Source organism: Mastigoproctus giganteus, chromosome 14, assembly GCF_048544385.1.
Source record: "Mastigoproctus giganteus isolate SK-2022 chromosome 14, ASM4854438v1, whole genome shotgun sequence".
Lineage (NCBI taxonomy): Eukaryota > Metazoa > Arthropoda > Arachnida > Uropygi > Thelyphonidae > Mastigoproctus > Mastigoproctus giganteus.
The window spans coordinates 21197575-21214383 of record NC_143588.1 but is presented as its reverse complement, the minus strand read 5'-3'; the positions used below and the strand labels follow the sequence as shown (position 1 = coordinate 21214383).

Genomic DNA, 16809 nt, shown 5'->3' with positions numbered 1-16809 from the left:
TCGATTTCCACAATATGTCTTTTCAAGGTCGTATTTTGAGAATGTTTATTAACTTATAGATTATAATTTAGTAAAAACTTAAGCTACAAGAAATATAAGGAAGTTAAACCTTCCCATGGCAAAATGGTCGGCACTTTTTCTCGCCTATTATGTGGAACCCTTCTGGATTATAATTAATGATGATTAAAAACGTTGTGAATCTTCTCGCCTTGTCGCTCCGTGTTGATATTCACAACCTTGTTGTGTTTGGTTGATTTTATGCCAAGGAAACTAAGGCAGTGAGTCAGCGTACTGTGTCTGCAAATTGTTCGGTAGGTGTCTTTGTTTTTTTTGGGATTAATAAACCCGAATTTCTGAGAAAAACCATGGTCGACGAAGGGTACGAGATTGAATAGCGAAAGGCTTGAACTTGACAACTATTTTATTTGCTCTGGTGGTCTTTTGAAATGGGTTTTTTATCCTAGTAAGCCTCTTTTGCATCCTTTAAAACAAGTAGATTTCACATTTGAATACAATCTGTTAGTTCTCTAGATCGATAGTTAGGAACTTCAGAGTATGAGTGTTTTAATTATGACTGCCTTGCACTAGAGCTCGTCTCCTCAGTTTGGAGGTGTAATCTTGCCCTCATTTCAATAGCCATTTGTGGTTTAGAAACAAAAGAATATTGTAACTGCGCCTTTCACTTCTGTAATAAACACCACGTTATTTTGGAGACTAAATAAAATAATTCTAAAGGACACGATCCTGCTTGTGCGTTATGTCCTAACTTATAAATTGAGCGTTAGAAATTTGAGAGCACATACCACTCAGAGTTTTTCAGAAGTTTACTCTTCGAGTAATCTGACATTTCCTTTAGAAGTCAACTTTAAGTTACACTTCTCAACATGTAAGTTTACTCAATGAGCCAATTTACATTCAGCAGTCTGAAGCAATAAAATAGAGCTGGAATTAATTCTTTTACAATTATTTAAAATTAACGATTAATCGATTTTATTTCATTAAATATTTTTTAAATAATTAATTTTATGGCTCATTTTGCTACCACTCGTTTCTGTATGAGTTTGAACTGAAATTATTAAATTAAAAGCAATAAAGAAAAAAAAAAATCAGAAATGAAGTTCTGACGATGAGATAAACTTTCAGGCTAATAACTGGGACAAGACAAAGACTGTATTTAAAAGGGTGAAAAAGGTAGTTGCTCGCTCCGATTCACTGCGAGCTTACATTTCAGCTGCAACTTGTGGATAAAGAAATAATAGAACAGGGAGGCTAAACCTTTACCTCTGAGACAGAGACATCAAAGGTTTATTATCTCCATGCCTTCACCGCTTACGTCATCAAAACGCCTGGACTCGAATCGATATTTTGTGGGAATTCTCCTTTAATCAACCTGTGGGGACAACCTTAACTGAAGAGTGTGTTATGGACAGATGAATGCGCGCTTCTAACCCCTGCTCTATTGTCAACTCCCTCGTACAGTCAAGTGGCTGCTACCATCATGATGTTATCTTTTCTTGCACGAGAAGTAGCTTGTTGCAGGGCACTCTCACTGTGTGTGTGTGTGTGTGTGAGAGAGCGAGTGCGCACGGCGCCCTCGATAGCTAACATAAAAAGAGCGATTTGTTTCTGTTAGAGGGGTGTTATAAGTGAACTAATAGTGCCGCCATTCCAAACTGCATCGGTACTTTCATATCTCTGATAGCAGAAAAGAAGCGAAGTCAAAGCGACCAACACAAGTACTTCATTCCTTCACTTTTTCGAACGTTAATGCATAGTGATAAAGAGGTCATTTGCTAATGCTAGTGCAGTAAAACAAATTATTTATGCTTTACATGCTGCAGGGAACTAACTTCAGATTGAGAAGATGACTCATCGTGTTCATTTGATGAAATGAACACCTTTAAATTTCTTTTCGTTACCTCATTATGAAAAATGGCTTCTGTGTTGGCCATCCTCGACAAAACCCAAGTAGTCATCAGTTATTCCCGCCTTCATACTCTGTATTCATCCTCTCCGGTGGCATAGTAAATATTGTCAATGCATCCCCCACACAGTGGGTGACAAGACACGTTGAGCACAACTACTTGAGAAGGCGAATATAAAGGGCAAAGAATGTAATAGAAATGGCTTCATTTTTTTTTCGATTATTCTAATTGTTTTTCTCGAACTCTGTTTCTGGGGTTTTACGAAGAAACTTAAAAGTAATGTTATTGAAACTAAATTTAATATTATTATTTATTCATTTTTTACGCAATTATTTATTTTTGAAGCTTTCACATACGAAGTTTTAAAAAACTGTTACTGCCATTCATTTTTAACTGGTGGACGAGCATGTTCTGAAACAATTTTATTTCCAGAGCGCTGTCATCTCCATTTTTTGTTGTTATACTTTTATGTGTCACTCAAGCCTGGTTAATTTTGTTATTATTAATCACTACTTTTATTAAATATTATTTGTTTTGATATTTGGTATAGAAGATCCTTAATAATGTAATTACTCGTCCTTGCTAGGCTTGTGGTAATAGCACAGTGGTTGTAATCGTGTTCTCTCTGGGTTTGAATCCCGTCAGTGACGAGAGACCGTGGCTGAGTTAGTCGGTTTCAGGCGAAGGTGGCATGGTTTTTTATCCAAAAAACCGACCGGAGAATACATGCCATTACAGTATACCGATGTACACAATATACTGATGTCTCATAGTTGTTTTGGTGCTTAACGCACGCACGCACACACACACACATCTAGACTTTCACGGTTCAGCCTTTAACTTCTCAAATCAGCAGTTTCTCTAGAAAGGAATACTTGATTTTCTAGTGGTTAAACTTTATCCTTGGAAAATCATTCACCATTCTACGCTAATGTTCATTGGACGACTTAGCAATACAATCTTAAAGGCAAACATCACCTTAGTTGAGATGCTTATTGGCAGAATTGATGTTCCTTTCTTAAAGCTTGATGGAAAGCATTTCAAGTCAGTTAAAGCACAACAGAGAACTTAGAAAAGCACTTATACCCATAGCAGACCGACTCAAAATTTCCAAGAACCAACAACTATATTCTTCACCAACGCTCATGGCATCTTAAATGACGAGGAATTTTTTAAAGCTTTGATTATTAAAGATTCCACAGTTCCTGCAAAACAAATTGTTTTGCAGGAACAAAAAGGCCGGGCAAAAAGATTGTGTAATCTTATGAGGAAGCTCACAGGACACCTTCACTAATAAATGATCAGCATTCGCACACCGAAACAAACACCTTCAGGCTGTTATGCTATCTGGCGTCTTCACACATTTCTTTCAAAAACAGTTTTACCCATTTCTTTTAATTTTTTAATTCCACGTCTGCAAATTTTTACCCCATGCTACATCCCTAATACATTATAAACTTTTTTCTTATTTTTTATGGGATTTTTTCCGTGGGGTGATTGGTTGTGGTCGGTTACTATTATGCTACTGTATTAGGGATATAACAGGGATGTTTTGTTCATTTTATTCGATTTAACTAAATTAATAAACAAGATGTGTAATGTGATTATTTACAGGCGGACAACGTAACGTCATGCTTGACCTTTCTAGGGACGCTAGGAGTATCTGTGGAAGGAATTACAACAAATGGTAAGTTCTGTTTTATTATTTAATTTCATGCCCATTCTAAAATTTATAAAGTGTTTATTATTATTATAAACTTTTTTCTAATTTTTTATGGGATTTTTTCCCCATCTGTGACGGATAATGGTACCAAGTGCGTGGGGTGATTGGTTGTGGTCGGTTACTATTATTATTGTAATTACTGTTGGTCGAGGAACTCTCTTCCATACTATCCTACAGGTGTTTGAGATGGCGGCTTTTTGGAGTTCCATGTAAGTGTTCTCTGAGAGGCCCATTGCTGCTAAGTTCTTATGGAGGCTCTTTGTTGTTGTAGTTGAGATAATTCGGTATTAAGGTGGTCTGTGACTTGCCACAGGATTCAGTTGGGTCTCGTCTTTGGTATGGTGCGGGCGATATTTGTGGAGCCCATTCCCTCGAATTCTGCCAGGATCTTCTTCCACTCCTTTTATATTCTGGATATTGAGATCTGATCTGTTTCCAATTCAGCTGATCTGGGTTGATGTTCCTCCTCCAGTTCTGGTTCGATTGTGTCTGTATTCGTTATTCTTTGTAGTTGGTCGCTCGCATCATTGATTTTTTTCAAAGACTGCAAGCGCTATCAGGTTCTTCATGATGATGATGATGGTCCGTCTATGGTCCGCTTTTGCAGTTCGATGACCTGAACAGTCGAGAACCGTTCCATTCACTGGCTATGTAGTTTCGTCCTGTACATTGTACTGTCGGTCTCTGGTTTCTTCGCTTCGTACTATACTCGCATGATGAACGTATTCATTTCAATGCTCCATTTCATGCGTTGGCTCTTTCTTCCTTCCTGAGTGTTAAGTAGCGCAGTTGGACAGGAAGCACTTCCAGTTTTGTTGGGCTGGATGGTCTTATCAAGAACAATAAATGCCCAGGAATGGACATCATTGTGGGAGAGGTCATAAAACGGAGTCTGAAATTGATTTCAGAGCACCTGGTATCCAAGCATTTTTAAAGCATGTTTTAGAGATGGAGTGTTTCCAACATTATGGAAGCATTTTTAAAACTTCTGCTGAAATCGCCATTGAAACCCAAAGAAGGGGCAGCTCCATATCGTCCTATTGCATTATTGAATGTACTCGGAAAAGTTTATGTAAGGTTGCTGGCAGGTAGAATTATGAAGTGGGTTAAAGAAAAGTGTGAGTGGTCTGAAAACCTATATGTGTTTACAGCAGGGAAAGGGACTGAGGATGCATTGGGAAAGTTGGTGGAATCCGTACACCGATGCAGATCAAAATATTGTCTTTGTAGATTTCGCTGGGGAATTGTGATAGCATCGACTGGCACAGTGTTCTTATGGTATTACGTCAAGCAAAATGCACACCACAGACTCTGTTATAAGAGATTACTTCTGCGAAAGAACAGTTACAGTTAAATCAACATGTGGGAGTATTACCAGACAAGTTGTAATAGGTTGCCCACAAAGGCAGTCTATTACAACTTGTCTGGTAATCCTCGGCCCAGTAATGTGGAATTTAGTCCTAAACGATTGGTTAAAACTGGACTATAACAACGTTGTTATGATTGCGTATGCTGATGACTTAGTTTTGCTGGTGGACGGTGACTCGAGGCTCCAATTAGAGGAGTGATCACATTTCATTTTTTCGGAACTTAGTACCTGGTGTAAATTGCACAGGCTTGTGTTTTCAACAGAAAAGAGCAAAACTGTGTTAAAAGGTTACCTATCTCTTATGAGAAATCCACAATGCCGGATAAATGGAGTCAGTCAGGTGGACCTATTTACAGTGTGTGAAAATTATCAAATACTTGGGAGTTAAGATTGATAGACAGTTATGGTTTGTCTGACACATCAAATACATCACTGAGAAGATTCCTAAATTTGTTGGTATGAGTGGGCGTGTAACTAGAAAGGAGTGGGGGATAAAAGGTAAGGCATTGAATCTATTTTATGACTGTATTTTCTTGCCAATTGCAAGTTATGGTACACATGTCGGGCTAGATTGTGTATTGCAAAAGGTAAACGTTAGGAAAATATTTTAAATTCAACGGACAATGTTGAATTGTCCGTTGGATGTAGATTGTATGAAACGAGGCCTTGCAGGTCATAGCAGAACGGCTTCCCTGGATCTGATTTTAGTATTCACGTCAATGAGCTTCTATCTACGGCGTAGATGGCCATTTAAGCACTTATCGATTGAAATTCGTTATAACGAGGAGAGGAAACGATTGTGGACTCTTCTTATTGACCTGTGGCAAAACATATGGAACAACTGTACCAAGGGTTTAACAACCAAACTGTTTCTTCCAAGCATCAAACAGTTTGGGAAGGGTATGCCAAGTTGGTTTCAATCAAACCTCTACTCAAGGTTTCTGCTTACAACATCATATTGAAAATTTCAGCACGTTCATCGTGTACTTGTGGAGAAAAATAAGACTGGATACATCTTCTGTGTAGGTGCTATGAATACCAAGATCGACGAGAGGAATTGATTGATGAAGCATCCAGTGTGCAAACACTGACTTTGATGTGAGGCACTTCTACTGAAGACAAGGACAGACTGTGGTTCTCTCCAAAATTTCCAAGTTTTCAAGAGACGACGAGTCCTGCTGCTGCTGCTAATGGAGCAAGAACAATGCTGATAAAGTTACCTATGTACTTCCATAGCGCATCCAATTTATTGAGTGAAACGGATGTAGCACATTCCAATTATTTGTGACTGAAACTGATACATAGAATGTTTCTTTCAGCTGCAGAAACCAAAACGGAAGAAGTGATTTAACCACAAATGACACTCGTGTCAAACTTCTTCTCTTGTATCCTTGTGGAGGTGAAAACCAACATCCTTTTGAGTAAGAGGTGACTATTTCTTCCTTAAAGCGTGAACCATGCAACATCATATTGAAAACAACAATTTCCACTGTGCCGTGAATAGCTCCTACAACATTTTCTTGAATGATCCTTGCTGCTGAGTTGATCCTCCGGCTAAATCATATTCAGATTGTAATTCCAAGTTGAGTTGTTTCATTTGGCGATCTTTAAATTACTGGAAGGTTGTTCTTTGTGCCGCGGTCGACAGCTGTGTGATATGGTTCCTGGTACCAATGGCACAAGCTTTGGCAGCTGCTAGACAATCACGGTCCAAGAGGACTAGTACAAATAGGCCAGTTTATCCCTAGTTAGCCCACATTTCATCGCTGAGTTCTCTTTCAAGGCAGAATATTCGAGAAAGACAGGTGCTTCCCTGAGTGGTCTTTCAAGTCTGAATACTCGACGAGGATAGGTGCTTCAGGTTGTGCACTGTACTCGAAGAGTCCATTGGAAACGTCAACACCTAACTAAGCATATTTCAACGCTTATGAAGATGACGACACTTGCAACAGATCGTGTTCATCTTCTGACTACAATTTACTGAGAATACTTCCACGGTGTGGAATTCAGATTTCCCGGTTATAATTCATTTATTAAAAAGATTTTTTTTTCTCAGACTGGACATTACATTGAAATTGTATTCACTGCCGTCAGTGCATACAATTTCACTAGCTACTTTTTGTGGCAGGACTCCAAATTCATTTTATATGAACTGCAGCGCTACAATGTCTTATAATGGTACATGAAGTGCAGAACTTCAATATCTTTTAATGGAGTGGGAATTAGTGGCAGGAATGCCAGGAAAGCTGGCTGGGACCGACTAGTACAATAAATAAATAAATAAATAATAGTAAATTTTCGAACGGACCTCTCTGCCTAAGTCCCGATTTTATCCTGAGCGCTACACTCGATGTAGTATGTTCAGTGTTTCTACTTTTCATCTTCGTCAGTTATGGAGGTGGACCTATTTAGCTTTGGCTTACGCGTACATTGGCGGATGGTAGTCATTGGGAACGACACCAGATGGCGCCACCCTGCCTCAGCTAGCACTTCGAACTTGGGGAGGCAGGTCCAAGGAATTGATTTTCGCCATTTTTTAATTTTTTCCTAGCAATTTTTTTCTTTTATTATTATTATTAATTATTTTTTTTTTTTTTTGCGTCGTCATTCGAAGTTGGTCCATGATATTTGCTTGTCCGGCGTCTTAACCATTGGGTCCCTAATGTTCCCCCCCCCCCAATTCCTTGACGGGTACCACGTGCACTGGGTGATTATTGTTATTATTATATACTGTATTTATTTCTTTTGAAACACCCATAGACAGCATTTGGTTAGAGGGTGTGTTTATGTTATTTCGAAATTTACAAACTTATTTACAAAGTGTGAAAAAAAAATAATAATAATAAAACATGAGATTATTATTCTTATCATATGTGAACCTGCCGGTACGTATTACCAAAGATTTCTTTCCTGCATTTTGTCAGTACCTCGTGTCTTTGGGTACGATGTTCGATTATTCAAAAAACAAAACATTCGTGCCTTGGTGGAATTATTTCTTGTTACCATTTTTGAAATGGTAAATGGTTTCTCGGCAAACCTATTTAGCCATCTCAGAAGCCAGTATTCCAATCTAGTAAAGCCTTGATGTTACTGATGTTATCTAAGGGGCTGATGATCAAATAATTGATCTGATCCATAGAACAGAATTAGCATAACACATTCAGCAATATATTGGATCATTAGGCGAGAGTTTCTGAGGCTGGTGAGCTCCTGTATAGTGATCCAGTATTGTGGATCACTAGAGAGGAGCGCCTTCTTTCTTGCATATTCATAGTGAGGTATGAAGGTCAATTAATCCTTCATATTTTGAAAGCCCCAGGTCGAAATATGAGGGAACTTTATCAGATTAGCTGGGATTTCCTGTAAATGTTTTGTGATTTTCTGTAAGCATGTGTGATGAGAGTTACAATATTAATTCCCAGAATTTTAAGCAGCAGCAATCAGAGATCGAAGCGTTTTCGAATTAACTTCAGTTGATTTTGAGTTTTCACTTTTACATTAGACTTTCCCCCTGAAGATGCATGATCAGTGGACACATGCAAAGAATTTTTTCGAGCTGCTATCGTGATATGTTAAAAGGCATACCTTTCTCCATTTCATATTAATTATGTACAGTGTGCAGTTATGTTCTGTAGCGTTCGTATAAAGAGGATTTTATCCTAAAGTTCCTTGGGCGGAGGAACAAAAATTAAAACAAAAAAAAAAAAAGAAAGAAAATAACTTAGTTACCTTCTGAAAAATAACTTAAAAGAGAAGAAAGTTAACAAAATTTAATTACATTTTTTAGAGAACGTTGTTTAGATTAAAGAACGAAATCGCTGAGAAAGCATCTCGCGAAACATGTCATTTTTATATTCTTTTAGTTAGACATGTGAAGCGACATTACGCAATTTTGTTATTGTCGACAGTAATGAACGCCAGTCCTTGGCCTTGCCCTAATTCTTTGTTCCAGTTCATCCTAAAAATGTTGCTCACCGTGCCAGCATATTTGAAACGATACATCGCCATCTCCCACTCGTTTGGAGAATTGGTCTGTGTTCGATTCCTGTCGACGATTGGACTAATTTTTAAAGACCTCTCATTTTGAGGCTGTAGTCAGCTGATCTCAGGCGGTGGGTGTGTAGATTTTTTCCCCTGTGTGTTATTCCTCACAACATACAAATTGGCCCGTGAACATACACTTCTACAGATATGATACACTTATGGTTATGAGTTTACTCTTGGGAACCTTAATACCAATACCAAAGATGCTCATTTGCGTTAAGGTCGAGCTGCGTGCAACGTTTTGATGTTATTTTCTTCAAACGACACGTCTACAATTCTTGCCTTCTCAATTGGAGCTTTTCTGTGTTGGAAGGTTCCAACTTCACGGCTGTTTTTATATAAAATTGCCACAAAGTAGGGAATATAGAATTTCCTAGAACGTCAATGTAGGATTAGCATATTTGCACCAGGAATGGTGGACCTGGTCTGTAACACCAGAAATAGCCTAGGCCAAGATCCTTCCTCGTCCCATTTTCAGTTGGGGTACCATTCTAAGATGGTAAAGTGTTCTTGTTACGTCTTCCACACCCAGACTTTGCCATTGAAACTGGAAGAACACGTAATGTGAATCATCGTTGTTACAACATGACTGTATTACTCACGAGACTGTACTAAAACTAGAACTAAACTATTACATTAGGGTCACCCAGAAAGTTAAATCATATACCCATGTGTATTGTGTCTATAAATTGCGTGTGTTCTCTGTTGATTTGCCTGTTTTTCTGGACGAAAAATCCCAGTTTCTGTAGGAAAAACCTTACTATCTACGCCTGAAACCGACTAACTCAGCACGGAGTGAAAAAAGCTCATTAAAGTTCCTCGCCTCATCGATGGGATTCGAACTAGGGCCTTTCTTTTCTTTTCTTTCTTTTTTTTTTTTTTTTTTGTTGAGCGGTAAAATGCTGCAAATTCTATTGATCTGACGATCGCCGCCCGGGCTATTGGGCTCCTGAACGTAAATCGTAAGAACGGACGCAGAGAGAGAGAGAGAGAGAGAGAGAGAGAGAGAGAGAGAGTCTGGAGGACGCTCAGAAAAATGGCATGCAGATCCCATCAGTCATCAGCGAATACTGTGTCCAGGAAGGCCACGGAAACTGATATCAGCACATTGCAATACATGAGGAGATGCAACACCAGAACCAAACATCACAGCATGCAGTAATCACGGTTCTCCCATAGCGGGTCGAAAAGGCCAGGGCTGAGTCCTGTTAACGACTGGACTCCAACTTTATGGACGTTTTTCACAAAGTGGCTGAGTTCTCAGGCGTAATTTTTTTTCCGGCTATCTACCGAGGGAAAAAAACCCCTCAAAAGTCTTATTTCCTTATATATTTCAGATTAGTCATAATTACAAAACTATGGTCGTACTCTCTCTCTCGGAAACTCGGGTTTTCTTCCAGGAGACAACAAATTGATCAAATATTGTTACAAGCAGTTACAGGTACACTATACTGACGCCTTCATTGCTTCGGTGCTTAGCACGTTCACAGAAACAGCGAACAATATACAACGTCAACTTACTTTAGTACACAACTGGTTGTGACTGGAGCCTGGAACATTGGAATGCTGTGTTTATGGAGTGACGAATAACGGTACACAGCGTTCCTATCTGATGGCCTTATTTGGTACTAAATTTGATTTGGTTCCTGTTTACCAGAGTGCGCCGTTCCAACTGTGAAGTTTTGCAAGGTACTGGCATTGTCTGCGGTTGATTTTCGTGGTTTGGCTTGGATCATTAGTTTTCGTTTCTGATACAATGCATGTCATGTGGCGCATTGATATTCCAGACAGTTGTGCGCTTTCTACGTAGTTTTCGAGGTACCTTTTCTGTTTTAGCATGATAATGCGCATTACTACACATCACAGCCTGTAGTTAGTCGGTTTGAAAACATGAACGTGCAAAGCTTCATTGATCTTCACAGAGTCCGACCTTTTACCCCATTTACTACACTTCTGGTATGAACTGGATTATGGGCTTCAAGCTCATAATCATTATCTGAATGCACCAGTGTGTGTGTGTGTGTGTGTGTGTGTGTGTGTGTGTGTGTGTGTGTGTGTGTGTGTGTGTGTGTGTGTGCTTGCGTGTGTGCTTGCGTGTGTGCGTGCGTGTAACTGGACTATGGTAATTCATAAAATTTTGTCCCCAATATGAACAGAGATTGCCCACCTCTACCATAAAGCATCCAGATATTCTAGGAGGTAACTGTTGTGCCCAAGTTCGTTTCCCTAAACCTTCCCAAACATTCTCAATAGAAGGCCACTTCATCTAAAGAATATCCAAACTCTGAAGGATATTGGCTAGCTGAGCCCTATCGTGGAAGGGCATTATCGTCCGAGTCCGAAAACGGAGTCCGGACTTGTTTTCCAAACTGTTAAACTTTTTCTGAGGAGAGGAGCAGCCTTTAATATAGTGTTTTTCAAACTTAGTAGTTTGCAAAATGTTAAATTGAAGATTAGCTCTTAAAATGGGCAATAAACAAACATAAACTTCCTCCACAGCTAAGGACAACTGAAATGGCCAGCTTGATTCAAATTCACAGGCTCCCCACGCTTATTAGGATTAAACGTCTTACCACGACTATCAAAATGATGGTTGGAGAGATTTCGGCACCATCATTCTGGGACCTGTGCTCATGGAGAGTCCCTCAGCCTTCCCTCAGAGCGACTCCAACTCTATGCCCACATCTCAGCCGTCTCCACCTATCCGATAGGTTCCTGCCTTTTCAACTACTTTCATGCGCCCAGTCCTTCGATGCCGACCTTAATAAGTTCGCTTCTGACAGAAGTCTCATCCTTGAATTGTACTTCCCTGTCCCTGATCCTTCTCCTTGAAGCTCGTCTTAATTCCGCAAGCCAACAATACCACCTGTTGTGAAGATGGCATACTAACTTTTCAGTATGACAGTGAGTAATGATGAACTAACTACTTCTGTTCAGTGCAAAGAACGTTGCCTGTTTATATCACTATATGTATATGAAATTATTTGTTTCCTCCAATATATTCTTTATATATTGTACTGTAAATATTATTATTATTATTATTATTATTATTAGCTATATGGTGCAAGGAAGCCTGAGGCTTATGCTGCACCAGCCAAAAAAAATTTCTGAATTACCCCGAGAGAGAGAGAGAGAGAGAGAGAGAGAGAGAGAGAGAGAGAGAGAGAGAGAGAGAGAGAGAGAGAGTCAGAAGTAGAAGGGTAATCACCAAGAAAGAGAAGAATGATGATATCCAACTCAGGATCCTGGGTGTGCCAAGCCCATACTCACCAGATATGAGCCCCTGGGGTTCTAACTGTATTATACTTGGAGTTTTGAGTTGTACTTCCACATATGCATTTCCTTATGTTTCATATATCAGTGCTCTCTGGCCTGGTGACCGTGAAGGGCAACATTGTGATGTATCGAATTGTATTATCATCATTAATAAAGATTTGTTAATTAGATTATGTAAATTACAGTGATCTTATTTTGTAATATTGAAATTTGGGTAGTTCAGTAAAAAGTCACTAGAACTATAAATACGAGAACCAGGGTTCCTGACATATCTAGGTACAGTTCTAAAACGGTGTTGTCAGTCCGGATGATAGATTGATAGATAGTCCACCTGAACGAACCTGTTGGATACACCGTGAATAGTCAAACTAAGAGAAAAAAGTTATCTGCAAAGTTATAAAAAAGATCTAAACCTCGCAAACACTCCCTCGTTCATTAAACAAATACACGTGGTCTCAGTTCCAATCTTAATGAAGTCTATTCCCCCTTATTTTTCTGACAGAATCCTGCTTATCCACTGATTCAGCCACTGCTACTCTCAGTTCTCCTAATTATTCTCTGTACGATTCCTTTCGTTCAAAAGGTGGTACTTGTGCATATATCTCTATTAACCCCTGGCCTGGTGACCGTGAAGGGCAACACTGTGCTGTATCGAATTGTGTTATCATCATTATTATTATTATTTCAATAAAGATTTCTTAATTAGATTATGTAAATTACAATTAACTTATTTTGTAATATTGAAATTTGTGTAGTTCAGTAAAAAGTCACCATAAAGTTAGTAATTTGGAATCTCCTAATTTTGATCTTCTCTAGCTTAAAATCTCTCTGTCCCATTCTGTCAGTTTTATCTGTTGACTCTATCGTTCTCCCACCTCCAATATCACTTTTAACTCTTTGACTTCCTTTCATAAAACTTGATTTTATCCAGTCCAACTGTCCTAACTGCGAGGTAATTTTGCTTGGTGATTTTAATGTTGACAACTCCAGCTGGCTTCCGTTTCAAGTCACACGGACCCAGCTGGTCGTGATCCGTTTATGGCTTATGTAACCCATCTGTGGACAGATTCAATGGAAAAAATTTGATGAAATTCAAGCAGTTGTTCTTGACATTTCACAGGATTTCGATCGTGTTTAGCATAAAGGTCTTCTAAATAAGCTTACATCTTCATCTTCATGAGAAATTTTCAATTCACTGCAAGATGAAGGCCTCTCTAGCAACTTTCCAGTTCCTTCTGTTTTGTGGAATGGTTATCCATTTACTACCTATTGGAACAGGACCAGGGTATGTCTGCCAGGGGCAAAGGTTGATGATGTTGTAGAGCGAATATCATCTTTTAAGGGCACAAAAGGTGATATAGTTGGACACGTTGGCACTAATAATATTAAGAGTAGGAGACCGGCAGAATTACTTAACAAGTACAGGTCACTGTTGAACAAAAGCCGAGAATTAGGGTTGAATTTGAAAGTGTCTGCAATTCTGCCCAGACACGATAGGAGGGAGTATATGATGAGAGCCCTGTCGATCAATTCGGCCCTGGAAAGATTGTGCAAGGCTCAAGGGGTAGAATTTTTTTCAGCCTGGTCTGTACTTGTTAACAGGAGAGATTGCTTCTACAGGGATGGGATACACTTAAATAGAAAGGGTGCAAGAATATTTGCTGATGTTATCGAGGCAGTGTTAGGTGGGTCGGAAAACTGCTAGCTTGGGGGGAGACAAAGACCAATAGATTGCCAGTAGCCACTGGCAGAGATGAAAGAGGTTCTGGCACTGCTTCTATTGGAATGAGCAGAAGCCTGAAAAACAAGTTGCATGGTATTTCAGAGACTGCTGGGAGCCATTGCGGTACAAGTAAACACATGGGTTGTGTTAGGGTAGCTAAGAATAGAAACAGGTGCAGGTATACTTGCGTGTACACTAATGCTAGAAGTTTAGTAAATAAATTTGATGAATTTGATGTATTGTTCAAAACATCAAAGGCAGATATTTAAAAACCAAGGAAGTGAAGCCAGTCGACATCGCTGGACAGTGCAGTGTTGAGTCAGTTTGGTGTGACATAAGCATTGGGAGATCAAAATTGAGAGTAGGAGTGTGCTATAGGCCTAATGACTCTGATGAGTACAAGGAACTGTACAGGGAAATAGAGTGGGCCAGTAAATCAGAGAGTCTTATAATGGGGGATTTTAATTTCCCAGATATTGACTGGAATTTGGGGGCTGGTCACTCACACACTAGCAGGGCTTTTGTAGATTTATTCGATGATTGTTTTCTACATCAGCATGTTCGGGAGGCAACTAGAGGGAGTAATACTCTTGATTTGATTATCAGCAGTGATTCTTCATGCATTATCTGCAGATAAATGAACCACTAGGTGGCAGTGATCACAGTGTGCTGAAGTGGGATTTACTCAAAGAGGTAACTACCATCAGGGGTAAAGGGAAGGGTTATTGCTTCCGTAAAGGCGACTACGATGGACTGAGACAGTATTTAAATTCTATACAGTGGGACCAACTGATGATGTTACCATCAGCAAATTCAAAATGGGAAGCATTCAAAGAACTTATCTTGGAAGCTACTAGGCTTTACATACCAACTAAGAAATATTGTTCAAGGTTTAGGCCAAAATGGATGTCAGATGAACTAATGAGGCATATGGCAGAGAAGAAAAATGCATGGGATACTTACAAATTAACACATGACACAGAAGCCTATGATAGATACAAGTTGATATGCAACCAAGTTACAAAGGAGGTTAGGCAGGCGAAGGCAGATTACGAGAATTCCTAGGCAAGGGATGCAAAGAAAAACAGCAAAGAGTTCTTTACTTATGTAAACTCTAGAAGGAAGGGGATGAATCAGATTGGTCCACTTGATATTGATGGGTCAACTGTTGATGATCCTGCTCAGGTAGCTAACAAACTAAATGAATATTTTGCATCGACATTCACACATGAGGAGTTATTCAGCAAGGGGAATGCCAGAGGTGTATTCAACTCTAGCAGTAAGCTACAGAATCTTGAAATAACTGGGAGTAAAGTGGGGGAGAAACTGTTGAAGATAAACACAAAAAAGGCACCCGGGGTGGATGGGATCTCTCCAGTTATATTAAAGGAGGCAGCAAAGGAAGTAAGCAAACCCTTAGCCATAATTATGAGAGCTTCCTTGGACTCAGGGGAGGTACCCATAGACTGGAAATGTGCAAATGTGACCCCAATTCACAAAGGAGGATCAAAGGCTGACACAAGTAATTATAGACCTGTGAGCTTAACTTCTGTTCCAGGAAATTTAATGAAGGCACTGGTTAAAGAAGCACTGCAGGATCATTTAGACAAGACTTCAGTTATAGCTCAGACACAGCATGGTTTTGTTAAGGGGAAGTCTTGCCTGACCAACTTGATTGGATACTATGATGCAGTCACAAAAGAACTGGATGCAGGGAATAACTTTGATATTATATACTTGGATCTTAGAAAGGCTTTTGATACTGTTGCACATGGAAGACTGCTACACAAATTAGAGCAGTGTGACATTGGAGGCAAATTGCTGCTATGGATAATTATTCTGGGTGTTGAAGTGGGCCAACTTGTGGTCGCACCAGAACTACACAACATCTAAATCTACTCTCTGTTGCAACCTGCAATATACGCCCATAGTCCACAGAGCCCATGTGCTAAAAATAAAGTCATTCCTTCATCTGTGCTCAGCTAAACAGGATCACACCAACATCTGGAACACGGTTGGTTGGCGTTTGCCAGGCAGACATCTCCGTAGTACTCCCTCCCTGTGCTCAAGGCTCCAGCGGTTACAGAATTTCAGGAGACACTTCCCTAATGTCACTCTGGACACTCTCAACTCGCTCAACATCGACATCGACCTGTGGACTATAGGCATATCGCGATGGCATCTTGGCCCATCTTGCTGTTTGTAAAGGACATTTGTGTAAGTGCCGATCTTAGCTAGCCGATGTCATTTCATGTTCTGCTCAACTTGTAGTCCGTTTTCGCTGTAATTACTACTTCATTCATTTTACATAGTGATTATCATCTTTTCTTTGATCTATTAATTATTATATAGTTATTATTATTATTATTATTATTATTATTATTATTATTATTATTATATATATTTTTTTATATAAAACAAAATCACTTGTATAAACAACAAATTGTAAGATTCCTCTGGATTTCTGTGTACGGAATCATTATTGTATAAAATTTATGTTAATAAAGAATCTTATTATTATTATTATAAAGGGGTGGTTGAGGGGGAGAAGACAGAGAGTGGTAATCAATGGACACTGCTCATCGTGGACTAATGTTATTAGTGGAGTCCCTCAGGGCTCAGTGTTGGGTCCATTATTGTTTTGTGTATTTATAAATGATATTGATGATGGTATATCAAGCTTAATGTCCAAGTTTGCAGACGATACAAAGGTTGGCAGGGTTGTCAAGGACACTACTGACACTATGCT

At 39.2% G+C, this 16809-nt stretch overlaps 1 protein-coding gene across 1 annotated transcript in view; it reads left to right on the top strand.

The window, feature by feature from the left end:
• The window catches only part of LOC150075004 (uncharacterized), a 1344778-nt gene that overhangs the window by 126932 nt on the left and 1201037 nt on the right, over positions 1-16809 (top strand). Inside the window, exon 4 of the mRNA XM_090389033.1 lies at positions 3540-3612. Within this exon, the coding sequence (XP_090245159.1) occupies positions 3540-3612 (73 nt within the window). The remainder of the gene's footprint in view (positions 1-3539; positions 3613-16809) is intronic.